This window comes from Hyla sarda, chromosome 9 (genome assembly GCF_029499605.1).
Source record: "Hyla sarda isolate aHylSar1 chromosome 9, aHylSar1.hap1, whole genome shotgun sequence".
Taxonomy (NCBI): domain Eukaryota; kingdom Metazoa; phylum Chordata; class Amphibia; order Anura; family Hylidae; genus Hyla; species Hyla sarda.
In genome coordinates this window covers 125,186,935-125,211,468 of record NC_079197.1, presented here as the reverse complement: position 1 = coordinate 125,211,468, position 24,534 = coordinate 125,186,935, and the positions used below count along the sequence as shown (strand labels likewise).

The 24,534-nt window shown below is 41.4% G+C and overlaps 1 protein-coding gene across 1 annotated transcript in view; it reads left to right on the top strand.

Moving 5' to 3' along the window:
- Positions 1-15,165: 15,165 nt before the first annotated feature.
- The window catches only part of BRS3 (bombesin receptor subtype 3), a 15,148-nt gene continuing 5,779 nt past the window's right edge, over positions 15,166-24,534 (top strand). Inside the window, exons 1-2 of the mRNA XM_056539906.1 lie at positions 15,166-15,840; positions 17,026-17,377. Coding sequence (XP_056395881.1) covers positions 15,407-15,840; positions 17,026-17,377 — 786 coding nt within the window. The 5' untranslated portion in view covers positions 15,166-15,406. The remainder of the gene's footprint in view (positions 15,841-17,025; positions 17,378-24,534) is intronic.

Below are 24,534 nucleotides of genomic sequence, written 5' to 3'. Positions count from 1 at the left end.
ACATAGCTGACAGTAGTCATGTGATTACTAAGCTCCCCCAGGGTTGTAATGATTTTAACCATGTAGGTAAGAAATAATATACAGTATTATATGGTCCACCTAAAATTATAATAAGGGATTTATATGGTTAACTGTAAAACAAATTGCCCAATTTTCTAATTTTCTATATTGTATTTTAAGCATTCCTGACTTTTCCATTACAGAAAATCTGTCAGATTGTTTCAAATACAGTAGTATTAAGAGCACTTTAATGGCTGTGATAAGGTGGATACACTGACCTGTGGGGATGATGGTGTGAGCTGTACCAGGGAGCGGAGTCTAAGGTGCCGCTGGTTTTCACCAGAGCCCGCCGCAAAGCGGGATGGACTTGCTGCAGCAGGCGGCATCCAAGTCGCTACCCCTGGTACGACTCGTCCCCTCAGGCATAACGTGGCACAGGAAGGTAGAGGCACAGACATAGTCAGGACTGGCAGGAGGTCAGGGCAGGCGGCAAAGAAGCGAGGTCTGGTCACGTAGCAAGAAGGTCAGAAGGCAGGCGGCACAAGAGCAAGGTCAGAATACATAGCAAGGGTCAGATGCACTGCTAAGCAAGACACAGGAAAACGCTTTCTCTAAGGCAACTAGGCCACAAAGATCCAGCAGGGGTCAAGGGGAAGTGAGAATTACTTATAGGGTCAGCGCCCAATTATTGGTGCGCAGGTCCTTTAAAGAGGAAGAAAGCAGGGACGCATGCGCTGGCAGTGAGAGAACACAATGGAGCCAGGAACGTGGCGGGGAGCATGTCCGCCGGCCGGGAGGCTTCAGACAGGGAGAGGTAAGGAGACAGCAGTGCCGGAGACAGAACGGGGCAGCGGGGTAGAAGTGTGCCCATGGCCAGCATGTCTCGCCCCGGGCCACTTATAACAAGCACCTTCACATACATACATTTTTTTTTCATATATGTAAATAAGCAGCAAGTGTCCACAGGGTGCCTATTGCAGACAGTGGCAAGCATTTTTATCACCTGCATCACTCGGCTTGCAATTAAAGGCAAGAGGAGGACGAGGCAAGCAGTGAAAATGGATGTAAATGCTGGGCACTTGCACCGATTCCCCCCACCCTGTCAGCATTTTTATATTGAGATTAGTTATGTGGGAAATCATCTTGGAGATTCTCATAGAGATTCTCATTTGGCTGTTTTATATACTTTTATAAAAGACTGAATATCTAATTTATTTAGGAAAGGCCGGGATATGGGGTCAGGGTATAAGGACAGGATAAAAGGACAAAATATGAGGTCTGGATATGAGGTCGGGATATAAGGTTGAGATATGAGGACGGGATATCAGATTGTGATATGAGGACAGGATATAAGGTCGGAATATGAGCAGGGGATTTGGGGTAGAGATATGAAGAGGAGATTTGAGGTCGGGATATGAGGAGGGGATCTGGGGTCAGGATATGAGGAGGGATATGAGGACAAAAGCTTCCTCCTTTCCTACCTAATCCTCCTAATTCAGGAGGATCAGGTAGGACAAACCAGGCAACACCAGGTACTCAAGCTAATACTTTTATAAAAGACTGAATATCTAATTTATTCAGGAAATGTCAAGCTGTAAAGTACCATAATGCTGAGCCTTTTGGATGCTGACAAGCCCTTAGTATTTACACTCCAGTGCCTAACAGATTTAACTGGCAGCAAAATGTTTGGCACAAATACGGACTGTGTGGACTTTGCCAAATTTTGTGTTATCTGGCAAATGTCTTAAAAGCTACAAGTAAATTCCATAATAAATTTTATGAAAACAAGCCTAAGTCCTGTTGTCATGACAATATATAAAATGTCTAATCTTGCGTCAGTAAAAGTATCATCTGCTTGTTACTATACCGTAGCTGCTGTCCTTGCGCCAATTCATCTGGGGACATCTGATCAAGGGGGATGCTTACACTAGGATAAAAACATCACTATGTGCCAACTGCCATTATCAAACGTAGGCAGTTTCTGAGCAAATAAGTGTGTATTATGTTCCTGTTCTAATGTTCTGCGTGAAATGTTCATATTATTCCTGGAAAAAGACTGGACGGTGGCATGACAATATTTTTAAGTTGGTCAGTATGGCAGGTTAAATCTCTAGATGGAAATAAAAACTCATTGATATTGAAAGATTGTTTCAAAACTCTACCAAGAACTGAATTTTCATTGTTCAAAAGGATCCAGGTCTGTATTTCAAGCTGTTGCTCACAACTTATCTGGCTAAAATTCAGATTGTTATCAATTTCGATAATAGCAAAAACTGGTCTGGTCATTGTCAGAAACTTCAAGCAGACCTGTCCACAAGAAAACAGAGATATAAGTAAGCCCATGGCTAGATTGGGCTAGTCATCAGGATTCTAGGGATACCTTTTTATAGAATCCTCAGTCGGCAAGATTAAGCCTTTTTAATGTGCAAATGAGGCTCAAGTGCCCAGGGGACATTCTCCAGGAAAGCAAAAGCCCAAGTAAGTTTTGCCCATCTTCTCCATCAGTCAAACAGGGTAGGAGGCTGCACGCAGGCCAGTGTGTGGTAATAAAGAGGACATGGGTGAGACAAGCTGAAGGACACCCCCTGGACATTTTAGCCTAAATTTGCATATTAACAAAAAAAGCCTACATCTCACTGATGGAGAGGCTATTGAAAAGGTATGCCCAGAATCATGATGATTAACCATATTTAGCCATGGGCTTATTTACTCCCGTTTTCCTTCTGTCAGTCTTTAGCTTTAGGTGTCAATATTACAGATCTTCTACACAATACAGATAGAGCCAGTATTTATTTCTTTATGTACATCCATATAGCAGTGTATGTGGACACAGTTTGCATAACAAGAGGTGTATTTATCATTAGCATTGTAGTGAAAACGCAAGGAAGGTCCTTGAGCAAAAATTAAGCAACTTTTTGCTCTGTATCGCAGTGCTGGGCATGGCCTTCATTGAAGTGCTGTGGCTTCACATAAAGGGGCTTGGTCACATCATTACCCAAATATAACAGTTTACACTTGCTCTTTACAAATGCCCCTCCTTAAAGGGAAACTGTCACCAAGTTCACCCACACTAAACCCAATACACTGGGTTATAGTGTGGGTGAACAGGAGTCCAAACATGGGTCACTTACTTTTTTATGCTTTCTTGTCACCAAGTTGTCGTTGGCAAAGTTCCACTGTTGGCCCTTCACTTGCGCTATGAAGACGGGTCCTCCACCGGCAGCCTTGCATTGGGTCCTGGATGAAGGGGCCTTAGCCTGCCCCCCTTGTTCGCATATTCATTTTCCCCCTGAGTGCAGGGTGTCGGGAGAGCGGTCTTTGCAGTGTAACTGCCCATGCGCTGGTCCCCCGCTACACCCGGAAGTACCTCTTTCTAATGTCTCGCTACTCCCGTCTTCGGTGTAGCAAGGGACCGACGCATGTGCAGTTACACTGGGGAGGGTGCACACTGTGCCTGAAAAGTAAATTAAGGCTTCCCTCCTAAATCTTATCATCTATAAAGTTGTAGGCAGCTGTTTCCATGTGTGAATAGTTGTGTTCTTACTATTTACACAGTGTTGCCTTCTGACATCATGCTCTGCCTTCTGAACATCATCCTCTCTTCCCCTTGTCTTAAAGGGGTACTCCACTGGAAAGCATTTTCTTTTAAATTCACTGGTGCCAGAAAGTTAAACAGATTTGTAAATTACTTCTATTAAAAAATTACCAATCCTTCCAGTACTTATGAGCTGCTGTATAATACAGAGGAAATTCTTTTCTTTTTAAATTTACTTTCTGTCTGACCACAGTGCTCATTGCAGACACCTCTGTCCATGTCAGGAACTGTCCAGAGCAGGAGAGGTTTGCTATGGGGGTTTGCTTCTACTCTGGACAGTTCCTAAAATGAACAGAGGTTTCAGCAGAGAGCACTGTGGTCAGTCAGAAAGGACATTCTAAAAGAAAATAACTTCCTGTGGAACCTACAGCAGCTCATAAGTACTGGAAGGATTGGGATTTTTTAATAAAATTAATTTCAAATATGTTTAACTTTCTGGCACCAGTTGATTTAAAAGAAAATGTTTTCCAGTGGAGTACCCCTTTAAGTCATCTTCCGTGGCAGTTCTCTGCTTTGACCATTGGCTGATATTGTTATGTTGCTCCTTCTTTGCTGCAATCCTCTTTGCTCACATATCACTTTGCAAATTCAGTATATAAATAACTCCCTTCTCCTCTCAAATGACATCTATAGTATTATACAGTACAATGTTCCCAGCACAATGTTCTTTATCTAGAACAAACTATGTCATGGCATTTCAGAAAGAATGTGCTGTCCCGTGATTGGCCAGATAAGTAAGAGAAAGGAAGTTCAGGTGTAAGTACTACTGGCAAACAGCCGAACTCAAGTCCTGCCGACTAACATCCCCACAGTGTCGCTTGAGCACAGCTGATCAATTATTTGATGAATTAAAGGGGTACTTCCGAAGAAAACTTTTTTTTTAACCCCTTCAGGATGGAGCCCATTTTGGCCTTAAGGACCGGAGCGTTTTTTGCACATCTGACCACTGTCACTTTAAACATTAATAACTCTGGAATGCTTTTAGTTATCATTCTGATTCCGAGATTGTTTTTTCGTGACATATTCTACTTTAACATAGTGGTAAATTTTTGTCGATACTTGCATCCTTTCTTGGAGAAAAATCCGTAAATTTGATGAAAAATTAGAAAATTTTGCATTTTTCTAACTTTGAAGCTCTCTACTTGTAAGGAAAATGGATATTACGAATACATTTTTTTTGGTTCACATATACAATATGTCTACTTTATGTTTGCATCATAAAATTGACGTGTTTTTACTTTTGGAAGACACCAGAGGGCTTCAAAGGTCAGCAGCAATTTTCCGATTTTTCACAAAATTTTCAAACTCAGTATTTTTCAGGGACCAGTTCAGGTTTGAAGTGGATTTGAAGGGTCTTCATATTAGAAATACCCCATAAATGACCCCATTATAAAAACTACACCCCCAAAGTATTCAAAATGACATTCAGTCAGCGTTTTAACCCTTTAGGTGTTTCACACGAATAGCAGCAAAGTGAAGGAGAAAATTCACAATCTTCATTTTTTATACTAACATGTTCTTGTAGACCCAATTTTTGAATTTTTACAAGGGGTAAAAGGACAAAATTTTTACTTGTATTTGTAGCCCAATTTCTCTCGAGTAAGCACATACCTCATATGTCTATGTAAAGTGTTCGGCGGGCGCAGTAGAGGGCTCAGAAGGGAAGGAGCGACAAGGGGATTTTGGAGAGTACGTTTTTCTGAAATGGTTTTTGGGGGGCATGTTACCTTTAGGAAGCCCTTATGGTGCCAGAACAGCAAAAAAAAAAACACATGGCATACCATTTTGGAAACTAGACCCCTCGGGGAATGTAACATGGGATAAAGTGAACCTTAATACCCCACAGGTGTTTCACGACTTTTGCAAATGTAAAAAAAAAAAAAAAAATTTACCTAAAATGCTTGTTTTCCCAAAAAATTTTTATTTTTAAAAAGGGTAATAGCAGAAAATACCCCTAAAAATTTGAAGCCCAATTTCTCCCGATTCAGAAAACACCCCATATGGGGGTGAAAAGTGCTCTGCTGGCGCACTACAGGTCTCGGAAGAGAAGGAGTCACATTTGGCTTTTTGAACGCAAATTTTTCTCTGGGGGCATGCCGCATTTAGGAAGCCCCTATGGTGCAAGGACAGCAAAAAAAAAAACCACATGGCATACCATTTTGGAAACTAGACCCCTTGGGGAACGTAACAAGGGGTTAAGTGAACCTTTATACCCCACAGGTGTTTCACGACTTTTGCATATGTAAAAAAAAAATTTTTTTTTAACCTAAAATGCTTGATTTCCCAAAAATTTTACATTTTTAAAAAGGGTAAAAGCAGAAAATACCCCCCAAAATTTGTAACACAATTTCTCCCGAGTACGGCGATACCCCATATGTGACCCTAAAATGTTGCCTTGAAATACGACAGGGCTCCAAAGTGAGAGCGCCATGTGCATTTGAGGCCTAAAATAGGGACTTGTATAGGGGTGGACATAGGGGTATTCTACGCCAGTGATTCCCAAACAGGGTGCCTCCAGCTGTTGCAAAACTCCCAGCATGCCTGGACAGTCAACGGCTGTCCGACAATACTGGGAGTTGTTTTGCAACAGCTGGAGGCTCCGTTCTGGAAACAGTGGTGTACCAGACGTTTTTCATTTTTATTGGGGAGTGGAGGGGGGCTGTGTAGGGGTATGTGTTTATGTAGTGTTTTTTACTTTTTATTTTATTTTTTGTGGTAGTGTAGTGTAGTGTTTTTAGGGTACAGTCGCACGGGCGGGGGTTCACAGTAGTTTCTCGCTAGCAATTTGAGCTGCAGCAGAAAGTTTGCGGCAGCTCAAATTTGCAGCCAGATACTTACTGTAATCCTCTGCCCATGTGAGTGTACCCTGTACGTTCACATTGGGGGGGGGGGGGCATCCAGCTGTTGCATAACTACAACTCCCAGCATGCCCGTTGGCTGTCGGTGACTGCTGAGAGTTGCAGTTTTGCAACAACTGTAGGCACACTGGTTATGTATCACTGAGTTTGTGACCTAACTCAGTGTTTCACAACCAGTGTGCCTCCAGCTGTTGCAAAACTACAACTCCCAGCATGTACGGTGCATGGTGTACGGTGACTGCTGAGAGTTGTAGTTTGCAACAGCTGGAGGCACACCGGTCGTGAAACACTGAGTTAGGTAAAAAAAAACTGAGTTTCACAACCAGTGTGCCTTCAGCTGTTGCAAAACTACAACTCTCAGCAGTCACCGACAGCCAACGGGCATGCTGGGAGTTGTAGTTATGCAACCAGCAGATGCACCACTACAACTCCCAGCATGCACTTTAGCTGTTTGTGCAAGCTGGGAGTTGTAGTTAGACAACAGCTGAAGGTACACTTTTCCATAGAAAGAATGGAAGAATGTTGCAAAACCATAAGTCCCAGCATGCCCATAAGGGAATGCTGGGAGTTGTGGTGGTCTGCCTCCTGCTGTTGCATAACTACAGCTCCCAGCATGCCCTTTTTGCATGCTGGGAGCTGTTGCTAAGCAACAGCAGGAGGCTGTCACTCACCTCCAACGATCCAGACGCTGCAGGTCAGTCCCGCTGCCGCAGCTGCTCCTGGGGCCCCGATCCCAACAGGGGCGCCGGGGATCGGGGTCCCCAGCACCCGGGGTGCATGTCCCGCACCCGCTCACGTCCTCCAGAAGAGGGGCAGAGCGGGTGCGGGAGTGACACCCGCAGCAGGCGCCCTGATTGGTCGGCCGGTAATCCGGCCGACGAATCAGGGCGATCGTGAGGTGGCACCAGTGCCACCTCACCCCTGCAGGCTCTGGCTGTTCGGGGCCGTCAGAGACGGCCCCGAACAGCCAGTAATTCCGGGTCACCGGGTCACTGGAGACCCGATTGACCCGGAATTGCCGCAGATCGCTGGACTGAATTGTCCAGCGATCTGCGGCGATCGCCGACATGGGGGGGCATAATGACCCCCCTGGGCGATATGCCGGGATGCCTGCTGAACGATTTCAGCAGGCATCCGGCTCCGGTCCCCAACCGGCTAGCGGTGGGGGCCGGAATTCCCACGGGCGTATGGATACGCCCTCGGTCCTTAAGGACTCGGGATTCAGGGCGTATCCATACTCCCTATGTCCTGAAGAGGTTAAATCAACTGGTGCCAGAAAGTTAAACAGATTTGTAAATCACTTCTATTAAAACATTTTAATCCTTCCAGTACTTTTTAGGGGCTGTATCCTAAAGAGAAATCCAAAAAGGAAACGCATTTCCTCTGATGTCATGACCACAGTGCTCTCTGCTGACCTCTGCTGTCCATTTTAGGAACTGTCCAGAGCAGGAGAAAATCCCCATAGCAAACATATGCTGCTCTGGACAGTTCCTAAAATGGACAGCAGAGGTCAGCAGAGAGCACTGTGGTCAGGACATCACATGAAATGCATTTTTTTTTTGTATTTCTCTTTTGTATATCAGCCCCTAAAAAGTACTGGAAGGATTAAGATTTTTTAATAGAAGTGATTTACAAATCTGTTTAACTTTCTGGCACCAGTTGATTTAAAAAAAAAGTTTTCCACGGTAGTACCCCTTTAAAGCTTTCAGTGGGTAAACCACTCCAGGACAGTAAATCAAGGCTTCCCTGCTGAATCTTACCATTTATAAAGTTGTATGCTGGAGACCGGGGCTGGACACTGTCAGGTTGGCAAAATAGTCTCATCAGTCACTTGACCAACTATACAGAGTACCCTTAAATTTGTCTAGGAAAAAAAATGAACAGACATGGTTGAATTGAAGTTTCAGCAATGTAAGAATGTGTAGGAGGTTCTAGTGCACTAACTTCTGAAGAGCCCTATATACCTTTAATATATTAGTTTGCATTAGATATTCAAGATTTTTATGCATTTCTAATGTGACATTTGTAGCTATTAAGAGACATTTATTGTTCCGCCTTCCATTGCAGCGTATTGTGTTCCAAATGTTACATTGTTATTCTTGTCACTTGGAATGCATATGTATATTTCCTTTGTGTTTTAATGTTAGCTCAGTCTAGGGAGGATGTGAAAGCACATTTTTATAGTAGCTCTTACATAATTTTACTGGTTTAATCTTGGCGTTGTGTCATTTAATGAAAGAGCATGCTATAGAAGTCTTCGGATGTGTTCACAATGAGGTTTTATTTTACGTAGAATCTACATAAAAAGTAACTTTACCTGAGGAATGATGGTTTTGGTATAAATTAGCTGTTTTGGAGAAGAAAACAATTCCAGAGCGGATCATGTGCAGTGCAGCAATCCCATTTATTGTGCTTTAAAAGTCATAAACAACGACACAGGGAGTGTGAACAACTCATGCGTTTCAAGTGTTGCCACCCCTAGCCCTAACTGAGGGTTTTCACTACTTGTATCAATTTTAAAGCACTATAAGGGTATGTTCACACTACAGAGTGTGAACGGAATCTCCGCTCACAGAATTCCGCGAGCGGAGATTCAGCCTGGCAGCCGACAGCGGCGGTAGGACCGCGCGGCACTGCGTCGTCACCATTGATGGCTATGCAGGACTCGCAGACTTCCGCGCAAAGAATGAACATGTTCTTTCTTTGCGCGGAACAATTTCAACGGCGGAATTGTCTGCCGCTGAAATTCCGCAGTGTGAACGGGTCTCGCGGAGACCCATTCACACTAATGTTAAATTCACATCGCAGAATTCAGCGGGAATTCTGTAGTGTGAACATACCCTAAACGGTATAGCTTAATTGCACACGATCCACACTGGAACCGTTTTCTTCTCTGATTTATGCTTCAGGTGGCTGCGGCCGGAAACTGCTGGAGGTGAGCTTATAAGACGATGCTGATAAGATTTGCTGTTTTTATCAACTTTAATTGAATGTATATGGGTGCATGTAGGGCAACGATAAACTTTAGCTAGTGTTCCCAGCCAGAGGTGTGTCAGGGGAATGGAACTTCAAAATGCAACTGTTGTGCAGTTGGAAACAAACATTCTGCAAAAGCCACAATCAAGCAGATGTGGGTTGGAGTAATCTGCCACTGTACTCTTGCATGAAACTCTTTTAACCTCTGAGAATTTCTTTGTCTCAGAAATAGTAATTGTTTCAAACAATTTACCTCAATTTGGTAGCCTATATGATTCCTACCATATTTGCAAACCATTTAATTTACCACCAATGATTCCTTACGTCAGAAAAAAAGGTCTAAAGTCTTGGCCACTAGGTGTCTCACTCCTCTGCAATCTGCTGCCTTCTGCCTGTTGTTGGACTATGTCTGTCTCTAGTAACAGCTGGAAAGTGGGGGGGTGACTTAGCATGTGCTTTGTGCAGAAGATAATGGGGGACAGTTTGCAAAAACCTGAGCTGTGTATCTGCAAGCTGTGAGCCAGTTTGCCTTCTGAAGATGCAACAAAGAAAGAGAAAAAGACATACACACCCCTTGTGAAGAACATAGAAGGAGTTACAGGATTTTATTGCACTGAGAGCACAACATCTCTGTACACATTGGCCCTCATTTACTAAAGTCCAACCAACTCTTTTTCTCGGTTATTGAGCCAAAATTTTAGTCGCAACGTCTGTGCAACTATTTATGCGACCAAATTTTAGTCGCACAAGCGACACTTTAGAAAACACTTGGAGTGTTTTTTTTTCACTCTGAAATGGGCGTGTTTTATGCAAAAATGGGTGTTTTACCGACAAAACCCAAAAAATACTCGGAGTACTTCCAAAATCACTCGAGAAAAAGTGTGAGTTTGCCTCACACTAATAACCGACAGCCAAGAGGCCGAGTGAAATTCCAAAAATGGAGTGATTTCTAACAAGGGACCGTTTGCCATTGTATTTTTTGTGACAGTAACTTGTTTTATAACCTGAAAACATTTCGTACAGTTAAACACTTTTATGAATAAAATATTGAATGCTTTTGTGATAGTTAATGTTTATATATATTTTTTTCTTTTTAACACATTTGCAATATTAGGTTTAAATCAATTTAACACCCAAGCTGATAAACAAGGACAATTGTTGTAATGTTTGAAAAATTATAACACATGAATACTTTTTTTTAAACAAACTAGTCTAAACCATTTTGACACAACTAATTTCTTTAGATCGGAGTTTGTGCGACAGAAAAAAACGTACGACAGAAAAATAACCGACATGTGCAACAGAATAGTAAATAAGCCTGAAAAAAAAGAGGAGAGATATTGAAATCACTCCAGAATAAACACTCCACTCTTAGTAAATCATGGCCATTGGGTAATGTAACAGGCAGAACTGCAGCCGTGATGTTTACAAGATATGGAAAAGTCAGGTAGGTTCAATACGGCTGACAAGAACTCATCTCACATGATGGAGAAATTTATTTAGTCAAATTTTTTTTTAAAGCGTCAATACCAATAGTTACCGTATATTGATTTCTCTAGTGTCCACTATAAGAAGTGGCTTAAGACTGTTCCTTACTTACAGTACAAATAGGTAAGACATTATTTTACTAACACCAGTGATTTCATTAACCCCTTAAGGACCCATGTTTTTTCCGTTTTTGCACTTTCGTTTTTTTCCTCCTTACCTTTAAAAATCATAATTCTTTCAATTTTGCACCTAAAAATCCATATGATGGCTTATTTTTTGTGCCACCAATTCTTCTTTGTAATAACATCAGTCAATTTACCCCAAAATCTACGGCGAAATGGAAAAAAACATTGTGCGACAAAATTGAAGAAAAAAACGCCATTTTGTAAGTTTTGGGGGCTTCCGTTTCTACACACTACATTTTTTGGTAAAAATTACACTTTCTCTTTATTCTGTAGGTCCATACGATTAAAATGATACCCTACTTATGTAGATTTGATTTTGTCGTACTTCTGCAAAAAATTGTCATCTTCTGACCCTTATAACGGAATAATTTTTTGCGCCATGATCTGAAGTTTTTAGTGGTAGAATGTTTGTATTGATCGGACATTTTTTCATGATATAAAAATTGACCAAAAATATGCTATTTTCGACTTTATTTTTTTTTCCGCGTACGCCATTGGCCGTGCGGTTTAATTAACAATATATTTTTCCTAATTCTGACATTTCCGCACGCGGCGATACCACATATGTTTATTTTTATTTACATAGTTTTTTTTTTAAATGGGAAAAGGGGGGTGATTCAAGCTTTTATTAGGGAAGGGGTTAAATGATCATTATTCACTTTTTTTTTCCTTTCACTTTTTTTTTTTTGCAGTGTTATAGCTCCCATAGGGGCATATAACACTGCACACACTGATCTTTTACATTGATAAATGGTTTCCCATAGGAAATCATTGATCAATGATTTTGCCGCTTGACTGCTTATGCCTGGATCTCAGGCACTGAGCAGTCATTCGGCGATCGGACACCAGCAGGCAGGTAAGGGGACCCTCTTCGTGTCCTACAGCTGTTCAGGACACTGCAATTTCACCGCTCCGGTCCCGAACAGCCCCCTGAGCTAACCGGCATTAGTTTAGTTTCAGTTTAGACGCGGCCATCATTAGCCAAGGGTCCCGACCCACCGTGGCCCCGCATTATAGAACAGGAGTGGACTCAGGATGTAAAGGTCTGCCCTCGTTCCTTAAGTGGTTAAACAAGCTGGGCTTTAAAAAAAATAAATTTATATTTAAGAAATACCCTAGACACCTTATCAGCCATTCATATAATAAATTGAAAGAGCTAATCTTACTGTTTACTCCCCAAGTCAGAAGAAACAACAGTCTGCTATTCAAGCTCAGGAGAAGTGGGATCTAAATTTTATAACCATCTACTACAGTGTGTCCAGAGAAATCGTAATAAAATTCTCTCCAAAAACTAGTACATTTGACAAAAATGTAACTTCTTTAAAAAAGTGCTACCATGGAACCTGTTGCTTTCTTTTCGAAGGGCATCATCTCTAAAGAAGGAAATACAACATAAAATACAACGACCGGCCTCAGTATGAAAAGGCAGATTTAGGCACGGAAAACCAGGTGTTTCTGTTGCAATGAAATACACCATAACCAGGAAACCTCCTCCCTAACTACTGGTGAAACATTTTATATCAAGTATCATTTATCTTGTTAATAGTAATATGTGATTTATCTGATTGAATGTGAATAAAATCTGTAATACGTGGGTAGAACAACCCAAAAATTACATTATATCAACAAACATCGTTTTAACGTTAGAACACATTTTATGTTACACCCTATAATCACCAAATCTCCAAAAGGGCAAAGGTTTCTGCAGTAATATCAACTTTACTGAGAGAGTAGTGGAGGCATGGAATAGCCTTCCTGCAGAAGTGGTCACTGCAAATACAGTGAAGGAGTTTATACATGCATGGGATAGGCATAAGGCTATCCTTCATATAAGATAGGGCCAGGGACTATTGATAGGATTCATGTTACGGGCAGCGCTCTGGTCACTCATTCTGACCGTGAGCACTCCCCTCCTCCTGTCATCGGCGGCTCCAAGACTCGTTGTGCGGGACGTGCCCGCATGCGAGTCCCGGGCATCTCCTTACCCCACGCTGTCTCCGACTCATCTCTGCATGCGCATCGCCAGCGCGCGCATCCCCGTCCCTTAGGGCTCACTCACGCCGGCGCTATGCGATTTAAAGGGACAGTGCGCCCTTAATTATCAGTTGCACTTGTACCTCTATTATAAGTATCTGCACCTCCCACCACTCCTTGCTGGATCTTTGTTTGCCTAGTGCCTTAGAGAAAGCATTATTGTGTTTGCTCTGCCGTGTTCTGACTTTCTCCTCCGTGACCCTGCTACGTTTCTGACCAAGCACCCGTGACGCCTGCCCTGACATTCTGTCCTGAAATCGAGCTGCCATATCCCTTCTGTGCTACGTTACATCTCAGAAACATGTGTGGACGAGTCGTACCAGGGGTAGCGACCTGGGTGCCGCCTGCCACAGCAAGTCCATCCCTTTTTGTAGCGGGCTATGGTGAAAACCAGCGGCACTTTAGACTCCGCTCCCTGGTACAGCCCACTTCATCTTCCACACAGGTACAGCGGATCCAGTACTACCGTGAGTGTTACAGTAAGATCCGGCCATGAATCTTGCTGGGGTGCCTCTGCCTGATGTCTCGGACCTTTCCACCATCATGGCTCAACAGTCGCAGCAGTAAGTACGTCAGGCGCAACAACTGAATCAATTATCTGCCATGATGCAACAACTTCTTGCCGCCCAGCAGCAACAACAGCAAAAAAAAAAAAAAGGGTTTTCAACAGAGTTCCCCTTTAAGTCATATGTATGCTGTGAAAGCTTTATATGTAATATAAGTTATGGGACATTTTTACTGAAATGAAAGTCCCTTATCCAGGCCAATATTAAACTAAAAGCAAGTACAAACCCATAAAACAGTGCACTCAGACATAGTCTTTATATACAGTAATATTTAAAGGGGTTATTTACTTTGTATAATTCCTACCTGCAAGAACGATTACTTGACAATGAACTGAATAAAACAATGCCTCCATGCTGGAACCCCCAGAGATCAGCTGTCATCTATGGAGTAACAGGACTGCAAGATTTTTACCACATGTAGCACCACCACAAGGAAAATAAGCATTACACAGATCCTATTTAAATCAAGTTGTCTGTGTAATGTAGAACAGGACAGGTTCTCTAGAGAAAAATATGCTCTTTGTTACCGACTGAAGCGTTAGTATCATTTAAAACAACTTTTGACATGTTTCTTAGACAAGTCAAAAGTTAAGATAGAGCAGGTCTCACTTTTGAGATATGCTGCTATTGTGAGTTATAAGCCGGTGAAGTGCGCGGCAGCACGGTCCACTCCCTGTCAAATCCAACCTTTTCTCTGCATAGACTTGAGCAGTGAAAAGGTTGGATTTGATTGACAGCCAGGGATTAAGGTGCACACTACCATGCACTACTTTAGGCTGTAACTCGCAATTGCAGCGGGTTTTAGAGACATATTTTTGACCCGTCTAAGCAGCATGTGAAGTGTTGTATTAAATGACTTAATGCATAGTAATGCATTAACTCTAGCCAAGAAATGAGGATCCTGAACAGAGGACCCCCATTATGAACACAGAATTCCCTAACAGAGTGTATGAAAATGTGTTTTACAAACTGGATAGCCCCTTTGAATGTACAGTAGAACAAACACAAGTTGAATAAATAGCGGGCCTCTATGATTTACAATCACACCTAAATTGAATGCGACTTTAACACATAACTGGGAACTGAAAACATATGCGATCCCAATGCAATTGATGAGCCCTTTTAGCTGTGTAGATGAGCAAGAGGCAGAGACATTTCTCAAGAGAATAATAAATGACACAACTTATGTTTTGAGCCCGTATACTAGTGTCATCCCTTTCATACTTTTATCTCTTCATTAACCTTCATACTTCATGCAGCTTGAAAGCCTATGTTTAAATCAAGCGCACAGAACCCTATTAATAATGCATAAAAATGACAGCACATTACTTGTTTAATATGGTAGTTTAAAGCTAGGAGCTCCAATTTACATTTCACTGTATAGCGTATAGAAGAGTATCAGTATGAATGTATTTATTATCTGACACCGTCAACAGCAGATCTGTGTATAACAGAAACATCATGAGCAGAACCTACTTTGCAGGATTCCTGTATGGAAATTCAGTATTCATTTCCAGCACCTCCCACACTGCTCAGAGCTATTGTAACCAGCCTAAGACTGATGGGTGTAAGAAGATAATTCTTGAATCAGTGGGAGAATGTACATAGCAAGTCAGCCATAGTGTCACCAGTCATGCAGCTCGTCATTTCTACATCGCACAGGAGGAAATTTGAAAGAAACATTTAATATACTCTGAGGAAAACATGCCTGGAAATTTTCCACCACTTAACCAGACATTGCCGACTGCCACAAACAACATGGCCATGCTGAGATCCCGGAATGGAAGTGACACTTTCTACGGAGAACATAGTGACGATGATGTGTCCCTTGGTTTGGAAGTTCTTGCCACGATTTCCATAACATATGCTCTTATCATTTCCATTGGTCTCCTAGGGAACACAATACTTATTAAAGTATTTTTCAAGATTAAGTCGATGCAGACGGTACCCAACATTTTCATCACTAGTCTTGCTTTTGGAGATTTGCTTCTTCTCCTGACGTGTGTCCCAGTGGACGCCTCTCGCTATATGGTGGACACATGGCTATTCGGGAGAATCGGCTGCAAGGTTATATCCTTCATTCAGCTCACTTCTGTAGGAGTGTCCGTATTTACCTTGACTGTGCTCAGTGCTGACAGGTAAGAAAAGCTTCTTATTTTCTCATATTCTGTGTCTTTATACTGTTGATTTTTTGACTTGATATCTTTTTCAAGCGTTCAGTAAAACAATACTTTTTATTATTAACCATGATGTTCTTCATCAAAAGATGCAGAGGAAGATAAAGGAGAAGTCTACTGAAGGTGAAACGTAGTATGATATGATGACCATTTAAATGAATGTAATAGATAGGCAGGCCAGGTTCCACTGGGAGACAACCCTAACCCCCCCCCCCCCCCCCCACCACCACCACTCATGATGTCCTCATGGCCTAACAGGTTATATAGAATGGGGTATCTTCATAAGACAACCTCTTTAAATGTCCACATATTAACTCAATAAAACCTATATGCAATGCAAATATTTTACAGAATTATGTTTGTGATAATACGACATGGAGTTAAAAATCACAACTACAAATATCCTCTGCTAATGGGGGAAACCAGATTTGCTGGCTAATGCTTCCTAACACTTCTTAACACCACTTAAAATATATGGAACTAAGAATTTCCGAATTCAGCACTAATCTAACCCTGCCATTGATTTCAATAGTGTTGTGCATGCCCATTGTACTGGAGATCCTGACATATGGATATCTCTTATCAGTACTGGTGCTGGGGTAGAGGGTGAAAGGGGGGGTTGGGGGTGTCTGAGGTGGATGAGAAAGAAATAAATACTTTCCAGCTGGTCTCCCACAGCTCCCTCTGTCTGATCCCCTGATCTTCTCCTTCCTGCTTACAAAATGAGTGCTGGCCCAGACAAATGACCGCTGGGGCCAGTGATTGGCTAAACTGGCAGGTCTTGCTCCCAGCACTCATCTTGAAACAGAAAAAGATCAGGGAATGGATGGAGCTGAATAAGGCTATGAACAGCAGGGGACCAGGGCTGGGTAAGTATGTTTTTTTTTTCCTATTCCCCCGCCCCAGCACCATGTTATATATTTTTTAAACGGCTGGATAACCCCTTTAAGCACATTAATGTTAAATGGGTATTCCGAAATACATCACTTATCCTCTATACATAGGATAGGGGATAAGTGTCAGATTGTGGGTGGGTCCGACCGTCCATGGTCTTCCTCAAATTTTTTAAATTAAAACTCATATTGTCACAGATACTTGCTGGGTGGAAAAGCAATAATTTGTCCCTTATCTTGGTTTATTGTGCAGATATAGAGCCATTGTGAAGCCTTTGGAGCTACAAACCTCTGATGCCGTTTTAAAGACCTGTGGAAAAGCAGTTTGTGTCTGGATAGTTGCCATGTTGCTTGCAGCTCCAGAAGCGGTGTTTTCAGATCTCTATGAATTCAGCACCCCTGACAAAAATATGTCCTTTAAAGCCTGTGCCCCTTATCCAGTCTCGGAAAAAATCTTACAGGAGGCTCATTCTCTCATGTGTTTCCTAGTGTTTTACATTGTGCCGCTGGCAATAATCTCCGCATATTATTTTCTTATTGCGAAAACACTCTACAAGAGCACCTTTAACATGCCAGCTGAAGAGCACACGCACGCCCGGAAACAGGTGGGTTACCATGACCAGATTAAACAGGTCTTTTATCACCTTAAAAAATATCTCTAATCTTACAATAGAAGTGTTATTTTTAAAAGGTTGCTCAACAGTTTTTATTTTTATTTTTTTATTTTTTCAAGTGTCCGTTTTTAACAAAAAAATTACCTTAAAGCTGGATTCACACCTGCATTGGCTTCTCTGCCTGATTTAGGTTTTTCTATTCTGTTTGGACATCAGAGAAATGAACATTTTTAAAGAGACAAGGAAAAGTGAAACATTAAAGTCTATGGAAACGGATGGAAACGGAAGAGAGAATCCATTCATATAGATGAATGGTTTCATAAAAATAGAGGGCAAAATGCAGATGTGACCCTAAAGGTCTATTCACACCTACAGTATCCTGCACATATTTTATGCTACAGATTTGAAGCTGCAGATTTTATGCTGCAGAGTTCAGTGTAATCTAAATGACTAAACACAGCTTCAAATCTGCAGCTTTAAATCCTGCGCATTAAATGTGCACAGGATACTATATGTGTTAATACACCCTTAGGTCACACATGCCGTATTTTGCTGTGTATTTTCTGCCGCTGATTTTGCTACCCAATAAGTAGAAAAATATGCAGCAGAAAATATGCAGCAAATATATGCAGCAAAAATGGCAGGGGTATTCCTATTTAATTAACAGCCTCACTACAGCATGCTACATCTGTAAAATAACAAACTACTAGAGCAGGCATAGACAACCTTCAGCACTGCAGATGTTTTGCACTACATCTATGATGTTCTTACAGCCCAAATGCTGCCAAAGCATCATGGGAAATGTAGTCCAAAACACCTGCAGTGCCATGATTGCCTATGCCTGTAGTAGAGCATACTAACCTTTCCAGACCCATCCCATTTATAGCATCATAGTCCGAGCCCACAATTTATTTTTCTGCAAATGGACCTGTATGAGGGTTAGTTTTTTGCCAGGTGAGCTATTGTTCTCATATGTAACATTGTGGGGTGTATGCCACTTATTATTCTTTTTTTTTTTTTTTATTAAGAATTGAGGTGACCAAAGAACAGTAGTTCTGGCATTAGATATTTTTATTATGCTGTTTACCATGCAGGGGGCATCATGATGCTTAAAGGGATATTCCAGGAAAAAACTTTTTTTTATATATATATATCAACTGGTTCCAGAAAGTTAAACAGATTTGTAAATTACTTCTATTAAAAAATCTTAATCCTTTTAGTACTTATGAGCTTCTGAAGTTAAGGTTGTTCTTTTCTGTCTAAGTGCTCTCTGATGACACGTGTCCTGGGAAACGCCAAGTTTAGAAGCAAATTCCCATAGCAAACCGCTTCTAAACTGGGCGTTTCCCGAGACAGGTGTCATCAGAGATTACTTAGACAGAAAAGAACAACCTAAATTTCTGAAGCTCATAAGTACTGAAAGGATTAAGATTTTTTAATAGAAGTAATTTACAAATCTGTTTAACTTTCTGGAGCCAGTTGATGTATAAAAAAGTTTTTTCCTGGATAACCCCTTTAACTTCTTTACTCCTTAGCCTGTTTTGACCTTAATTACCACGGCAAATTTACTGATAACTCTGGAACGCTTTAGCGGTTAGGTAATAACTTTGGAACACTTTAGCGTTTCTTGTGAAAAAAATGTTGCGGAAAAAAAATGTGCATTTTTCTTGATTTTACATTTTCTGCTCGTACGACAAATAGTCATGCCGCACCAAATTAAAGGGGTTATCCAGGAAAAAACATTTTTTTTACATATCAACTGGCTCTAGAAAATTAAACAGATTTGTAAATTACTTCTATTAAAAAATCTTAATCCTTTTAGTACTTATGAGCTTCTGAAGTTAAGGTTGTTCTTTTCTGTCTAAATGCTCTCTGATGACACCTGTCTCGGGAAACACCCAGTTTAGAAGCAAATCCCCATAGCAAACCTCTTCTAAACTGTGTGGTTCCCGAGACAGGTGTCATCAGAGAGCACTTAGACAGAAAAGAACAACCTTAACTTCAGAAGCTCTTAAGTACTGAAAGGATTAAGATTTTTTTAATAGAAGTAATTTACAAATCTGTTTAACTTTAATCCGTTTTTTTCCTGGATAACCCCTTTAATAATTCATTCACATCTACAATATGTCTAGTTTATGTTCCCATTATTTGATAAACATTCTTTTACTTTTTTAGAATGTTAGAGGGTTTATAAATTTAGCATCAATTTTCCAGATTTTCAAGAAAATTTCAAAATCGGAATTTTCAGGGACCAGTTCAGTTCTGAAGTAGAATTGAGGGGCCTGTATGTTAGATATCCCCATAAATCACCCCATTTTAAAAACTGCGCCCAAAGTAGTCAGAATGACATTAAAGAAGTTTATTAACCCTTTAGGCGTTTCACCGAAATGAAAGCAAAGTGGAGGCGGAGTTTTAAAAATGTATTATTTTATTTTCATCCATTTTTTTCTGTAACACAGTAGGTGTTGACAGAGAAATGCAACTCAAGATTTATTCCCCGAATTCTGAGGAATTTAGAAATATCCCATATGTAGCCTTTGTGTGCTACATGACTCTCACACAGGCCTAAGACATGAAGGCTAAGATGCTGTGGTAGAAAGGGCTGCGGCATCTACATGGTTATAGTAATCTACAGGATTATAGTCTCTCACTGATGATAGGTGCCAACTGTAATTGACAGTTCCTACCAGTGACGTATACATTCCACACTTTCTGTTCAGAAAATATCAGCACATTACATTACAGCAGTGCTCCCCAAACAGGGTGCCTCCAGCTGTTGTAAAACAACAACTCCCCGGACAGCAAGCAAGGGATAGGCAAGCAAGGTGTGGGCACCTAAATAGGCACTTAGCTAGCAAGGTGTGGGCACCTTATTGGCCAAAGAAACAGAACACAGGATAGGCTCGGCCTTCAACACAGCACCACAAGCTCAAAGAAAGCTTCTAAAACAAATAGCCTTCAAATGGCAAGAGAAAAAATAGTCCTGCATCTCATGACTACATATTTGGCGTAAAAAGCAAGGGTGGCCTGGCTCACAGAGAACCTGATGCCTCTTTAAAAAACTGTAAAAACACTAAGGAAAGCACAAAAAAAAGAAAAAGAAAAAACTATGCATTTTTACATCATCAATGGACTGTTCATTGTTAAATCGAATGTATCATTAAAAAATGACCTTTTGTTTAAGTCACGTATTTATGTTAAAGATGATTTTAAAAAAATTTGTTGAGTGATATTTTCCCTAATTTTCCATTTTACTATCTATCTTATAAAATAAATGAGCAAATTACTGTATTGGCGCTCAATAGTCCAATTTAACATTAAAACCATAAGATTTATTAATAAAAAATAGATGTCATAAAATAATATGATAGAAACACTTTCCAGTAAGCCACATGGCCCTTTTGAATCACTGTAAATGAATGTAGTGCATAAAATAGGAATAATAATAATAATAATGATAATAATCATAATGAAAAAACATAAGACCCCTTCAAAATAGGACATAGTTCACATCGGCTGCCTAAATAGACTGTACAACATAAAACATATACCGATAGAGTTCTTATAAATGGTTTTCAACATCCAAGTTTATTTATGAATTATTTGCATGTATTGTCCATATAGTTTATCCTTGCTAAAGATTCATAGGGACGTGTTGTATATTCAGCTTTAGTTAATATATACTGTTCCAGAAATAATTAATGTTTTACTTCTGAAACATATTTTCTGGAATGGTATACATTAACTAAAGCCAAATAAACAACACATCCCTATGAATCTATAGCAAGGATAAACTATATGGACAATGCATGCAAATAATTTATATATGAACTGGGCTGTTGAAAACCAAGTACACAGACTCTATCGGAATATGTTTTGTTATGTTGTACACTCTAGTTAGGCAGCCAATGTGAACTACCGTATTTTTCGCCGTATAAGACGCACTTTTTCTTCCCCAAAACTGGGGGGGAAAAGTCGGTGCGTCTTATACGGCGAATACACCCCTATCGCGGCGGTCCCTGCGGCCATCAATGGCCGGGATCCGCGGATAATACAGGACATCACCGATCGCGGTGATGCCCTGTATTAACCCTTCAGACGCGGCGATCAAAGCTGACCGCCGCGTCTGAAGGAAAAGTGACACTAACCCGGCTGTTCAGTCGGGCTGTTCGGGACTGCCGCGATTTCACCGCGGCGGTCTCGGACAGCCAGACTGAATAGCCGGATTCGTGCTTACAGGACACCGGGAGGGACCTTACCTGCCTCCTCGGTGTCTTCTCCGTTCAGGGATCCCCTGTATGGCCGGCGCTCTCCTTCCTCGTCATCACGTCGTCGCGTACATGCGTCGGCGTGCGTAACAACGTGATGACGGCGACGGAGAGCGAGGATACCCGGCCGGCAGCAGAGACGTTCCGGAGCGACGGGGACGCGGCGACAGCGATGGAGCGACATCCAGGGCAGCGGTGACGGGTCCGGAGCGGCGGGGACACGTGAGTATTACCTCCTATGCAGTGGTCTTCAATCTGTGGACCTCCAGATGTCGCAAAACTACAACTCCCAGCATGCTGGGAGTTGCAGTTTTGCAACATCTGGAGGTCCACAGGTTGAAGACCACTATTGGGTTCAAAATCTTTAATTTTTTAGATTTTGCACCTAAAAATAGGGTGCGTCTGATACGCAGGTGCGTCCTATAGGGCGAAAAATACGGTAATTTCTATTGTGAAGTGGTATTATTTTTATTCCAATTTTATGCACTAAATGTATCTACAGTGATTCACAAGGGCCCTAAGGCTTACTGAGAATTGTTTTTATTATATTATAATAAAAATATTTTACTAATAAATCTTATGGTTTCAGTGCTAAATTGAACTATTGATTCAATGTAACTTTGAGGGCCAATACAGAAATTTGCAGATTGGTCTTATTTTAGACATTTAGGGTATAGGTGTCTGTTTGGCAAGCTCAGTTATCTTAGTGCACAGGAGTTGGTGACAGTCTTTATTACAGTGATGTGTGAAACCACTATATAGATAACACAAGATCAGACCATACACAATTGGCAATAGTTACAGATCACCTCATCTCCTGACTGCACAATGACCTCTGCACATGTCCCAGATTATGCCTAGAAATGTCTCCCATTTAATTCAATTGGGTCCCATCCATTCTAGTCTATAGTTCCTGTGCCCATGGGGCTTGCTGTTAAGCAGTGGTCTCAAACTTTGAGCGCCAATACAGTACTTTGCAGATTGGTCTTATTTTAGACAGTTAGGGTATAGGTGTCTGTTTGGCAAGCTCAGTTATTTTACTACACAGGACCTGGTGAGCCTCTTCTATCTAGTTATTGTGTATTTTATAAAATAATCCTGAAATCTTTCAGTTTCCGTTATGCCTGCTGATACTTCCTGTTCTGTGCAGATCCCTTTCCAGCATTGTCCTCCTTAAAACCACAGACTTTATTACCGTGATGTGTGAAACCACTATAAAGATAACACAAGATCAGAGCATGTACAATAGGCAATAGTTACAGATCACTTCAGCTTCTGACTGCACAATGACCTCTGCACATGTCACAGATTATGCCTAGAAAGGTCTCCCATATAAGTCAATAGGGTCCCATCCAGTCTAGTCTATAGTTCCTGTGCCCATGGGGCTTGCTATAAAGCAGTGGTCTCAAACTGTGGCCCTTCCGATGTTGCAAAACCTCAACTCCCAGCATACCCGGACAGCCATTGGCTGTCCGGGCATGCTGGGAGTTGAAGTTTTGTAACATCGAAAAGGGCCACATTTGAGACCACTGCTGTAAACTATATGCCTAAATGCTAATTGCTGCAAGATGGCAGCCCTACAGTAATGTTTTAAATCTTCTATTTAAAAAAAATAGAAAGTATTGTTCATTTCTGCCACGTCTATTCGGCTGGAACCAGTCATTCCTAACTTGCGGCAGCCTAATGCATTATTAAAAGGCCAACAATTTGTGCCACTCTTCCTAAGACTAATTAGAAGCTTTGTACATTCTCTGCTGAGATTTCTCGCATTAATTTGGAAGTTGTTATGTTGTATCCCGGGTGTATTTCCAAAATGATCTTCATTCACAGTATATCTCGCACAGAAATATAATCCGCTCTCGGGCCCAAGAAAAAAAAACTATACTTCCTGTGTCTTCTATGATGAAAGTCCGCCCATCTATTACAACAGGATATGTTAAAAAAATCTTTCTGCCAATAAACTGTTAATAAAACTGATTCACAAAAATATGCTATAATTGCACATGGTATTCCAGTGACATATGGATAGGCATCTGGAATAAAATATGAACATATGTGGGTGCAGAATGTCTTAATTATTATTCATATGAATTAAAATCAGTATATACATATATAAGAAGTCATTTACAAATCCGTTTAACTTTCTGGCACCAGTTGATTTGAAAACCTTTTTTTCCCACTGGAGTACCCCTTTATAGTGCTCAGACCTCTGTGGAGATCCAGCTGAGAATGTAATAAGTAAGTAATAAAGAAATAGAAATAGGAAATACAGCACAAAGGATGATGCTTGCTCTTGTTTATTGAAAAATGCCTAAAAACAAACTCTATCTGACCACATCATAAGAACTGGAGGTAGATCTGCTGATAACTGGATACATATGTAGTGGATTTTATTTCCTTCACATCAATACTGGTGTTCGTTATAATTAAAGGGGTTCTCCGGTGCTTAGAGGATAGGGGATAAGATGCCTGATCGCGGGAGTTCCGCTGCTGGCGACCCCCGTGATCTTGCACGCGGCACCCCGTTTGTAATCAGTCCCCGGAGCGTGTCCACTCCGGGACTGATTACCGGCGACTACAGGGTGGGCGGCGTGTGACGTCACACCCCCGTGTGATGTCATGCTCCGCCCCTCAATGCAAGCCTACGGGAGGGAGCATGATAGCTGTCACGCCCCCTCTCGTAGGCTTGCATTGAGGGGCGGAGCGTGACATGGGGCGGGGGCGTGACGTCACACGCCACCTGCCCTGTAGTCGCCGGTAATCAGTCTATTTACAAACGGGGTAATCAGACTGATTACAAACGGGGTGCCGCGTGCAAAATCATGGGGGTCCCCATCGGTGGGACTCCCGCGATCAGGCATCTTATCAGGGCCGGTTTTA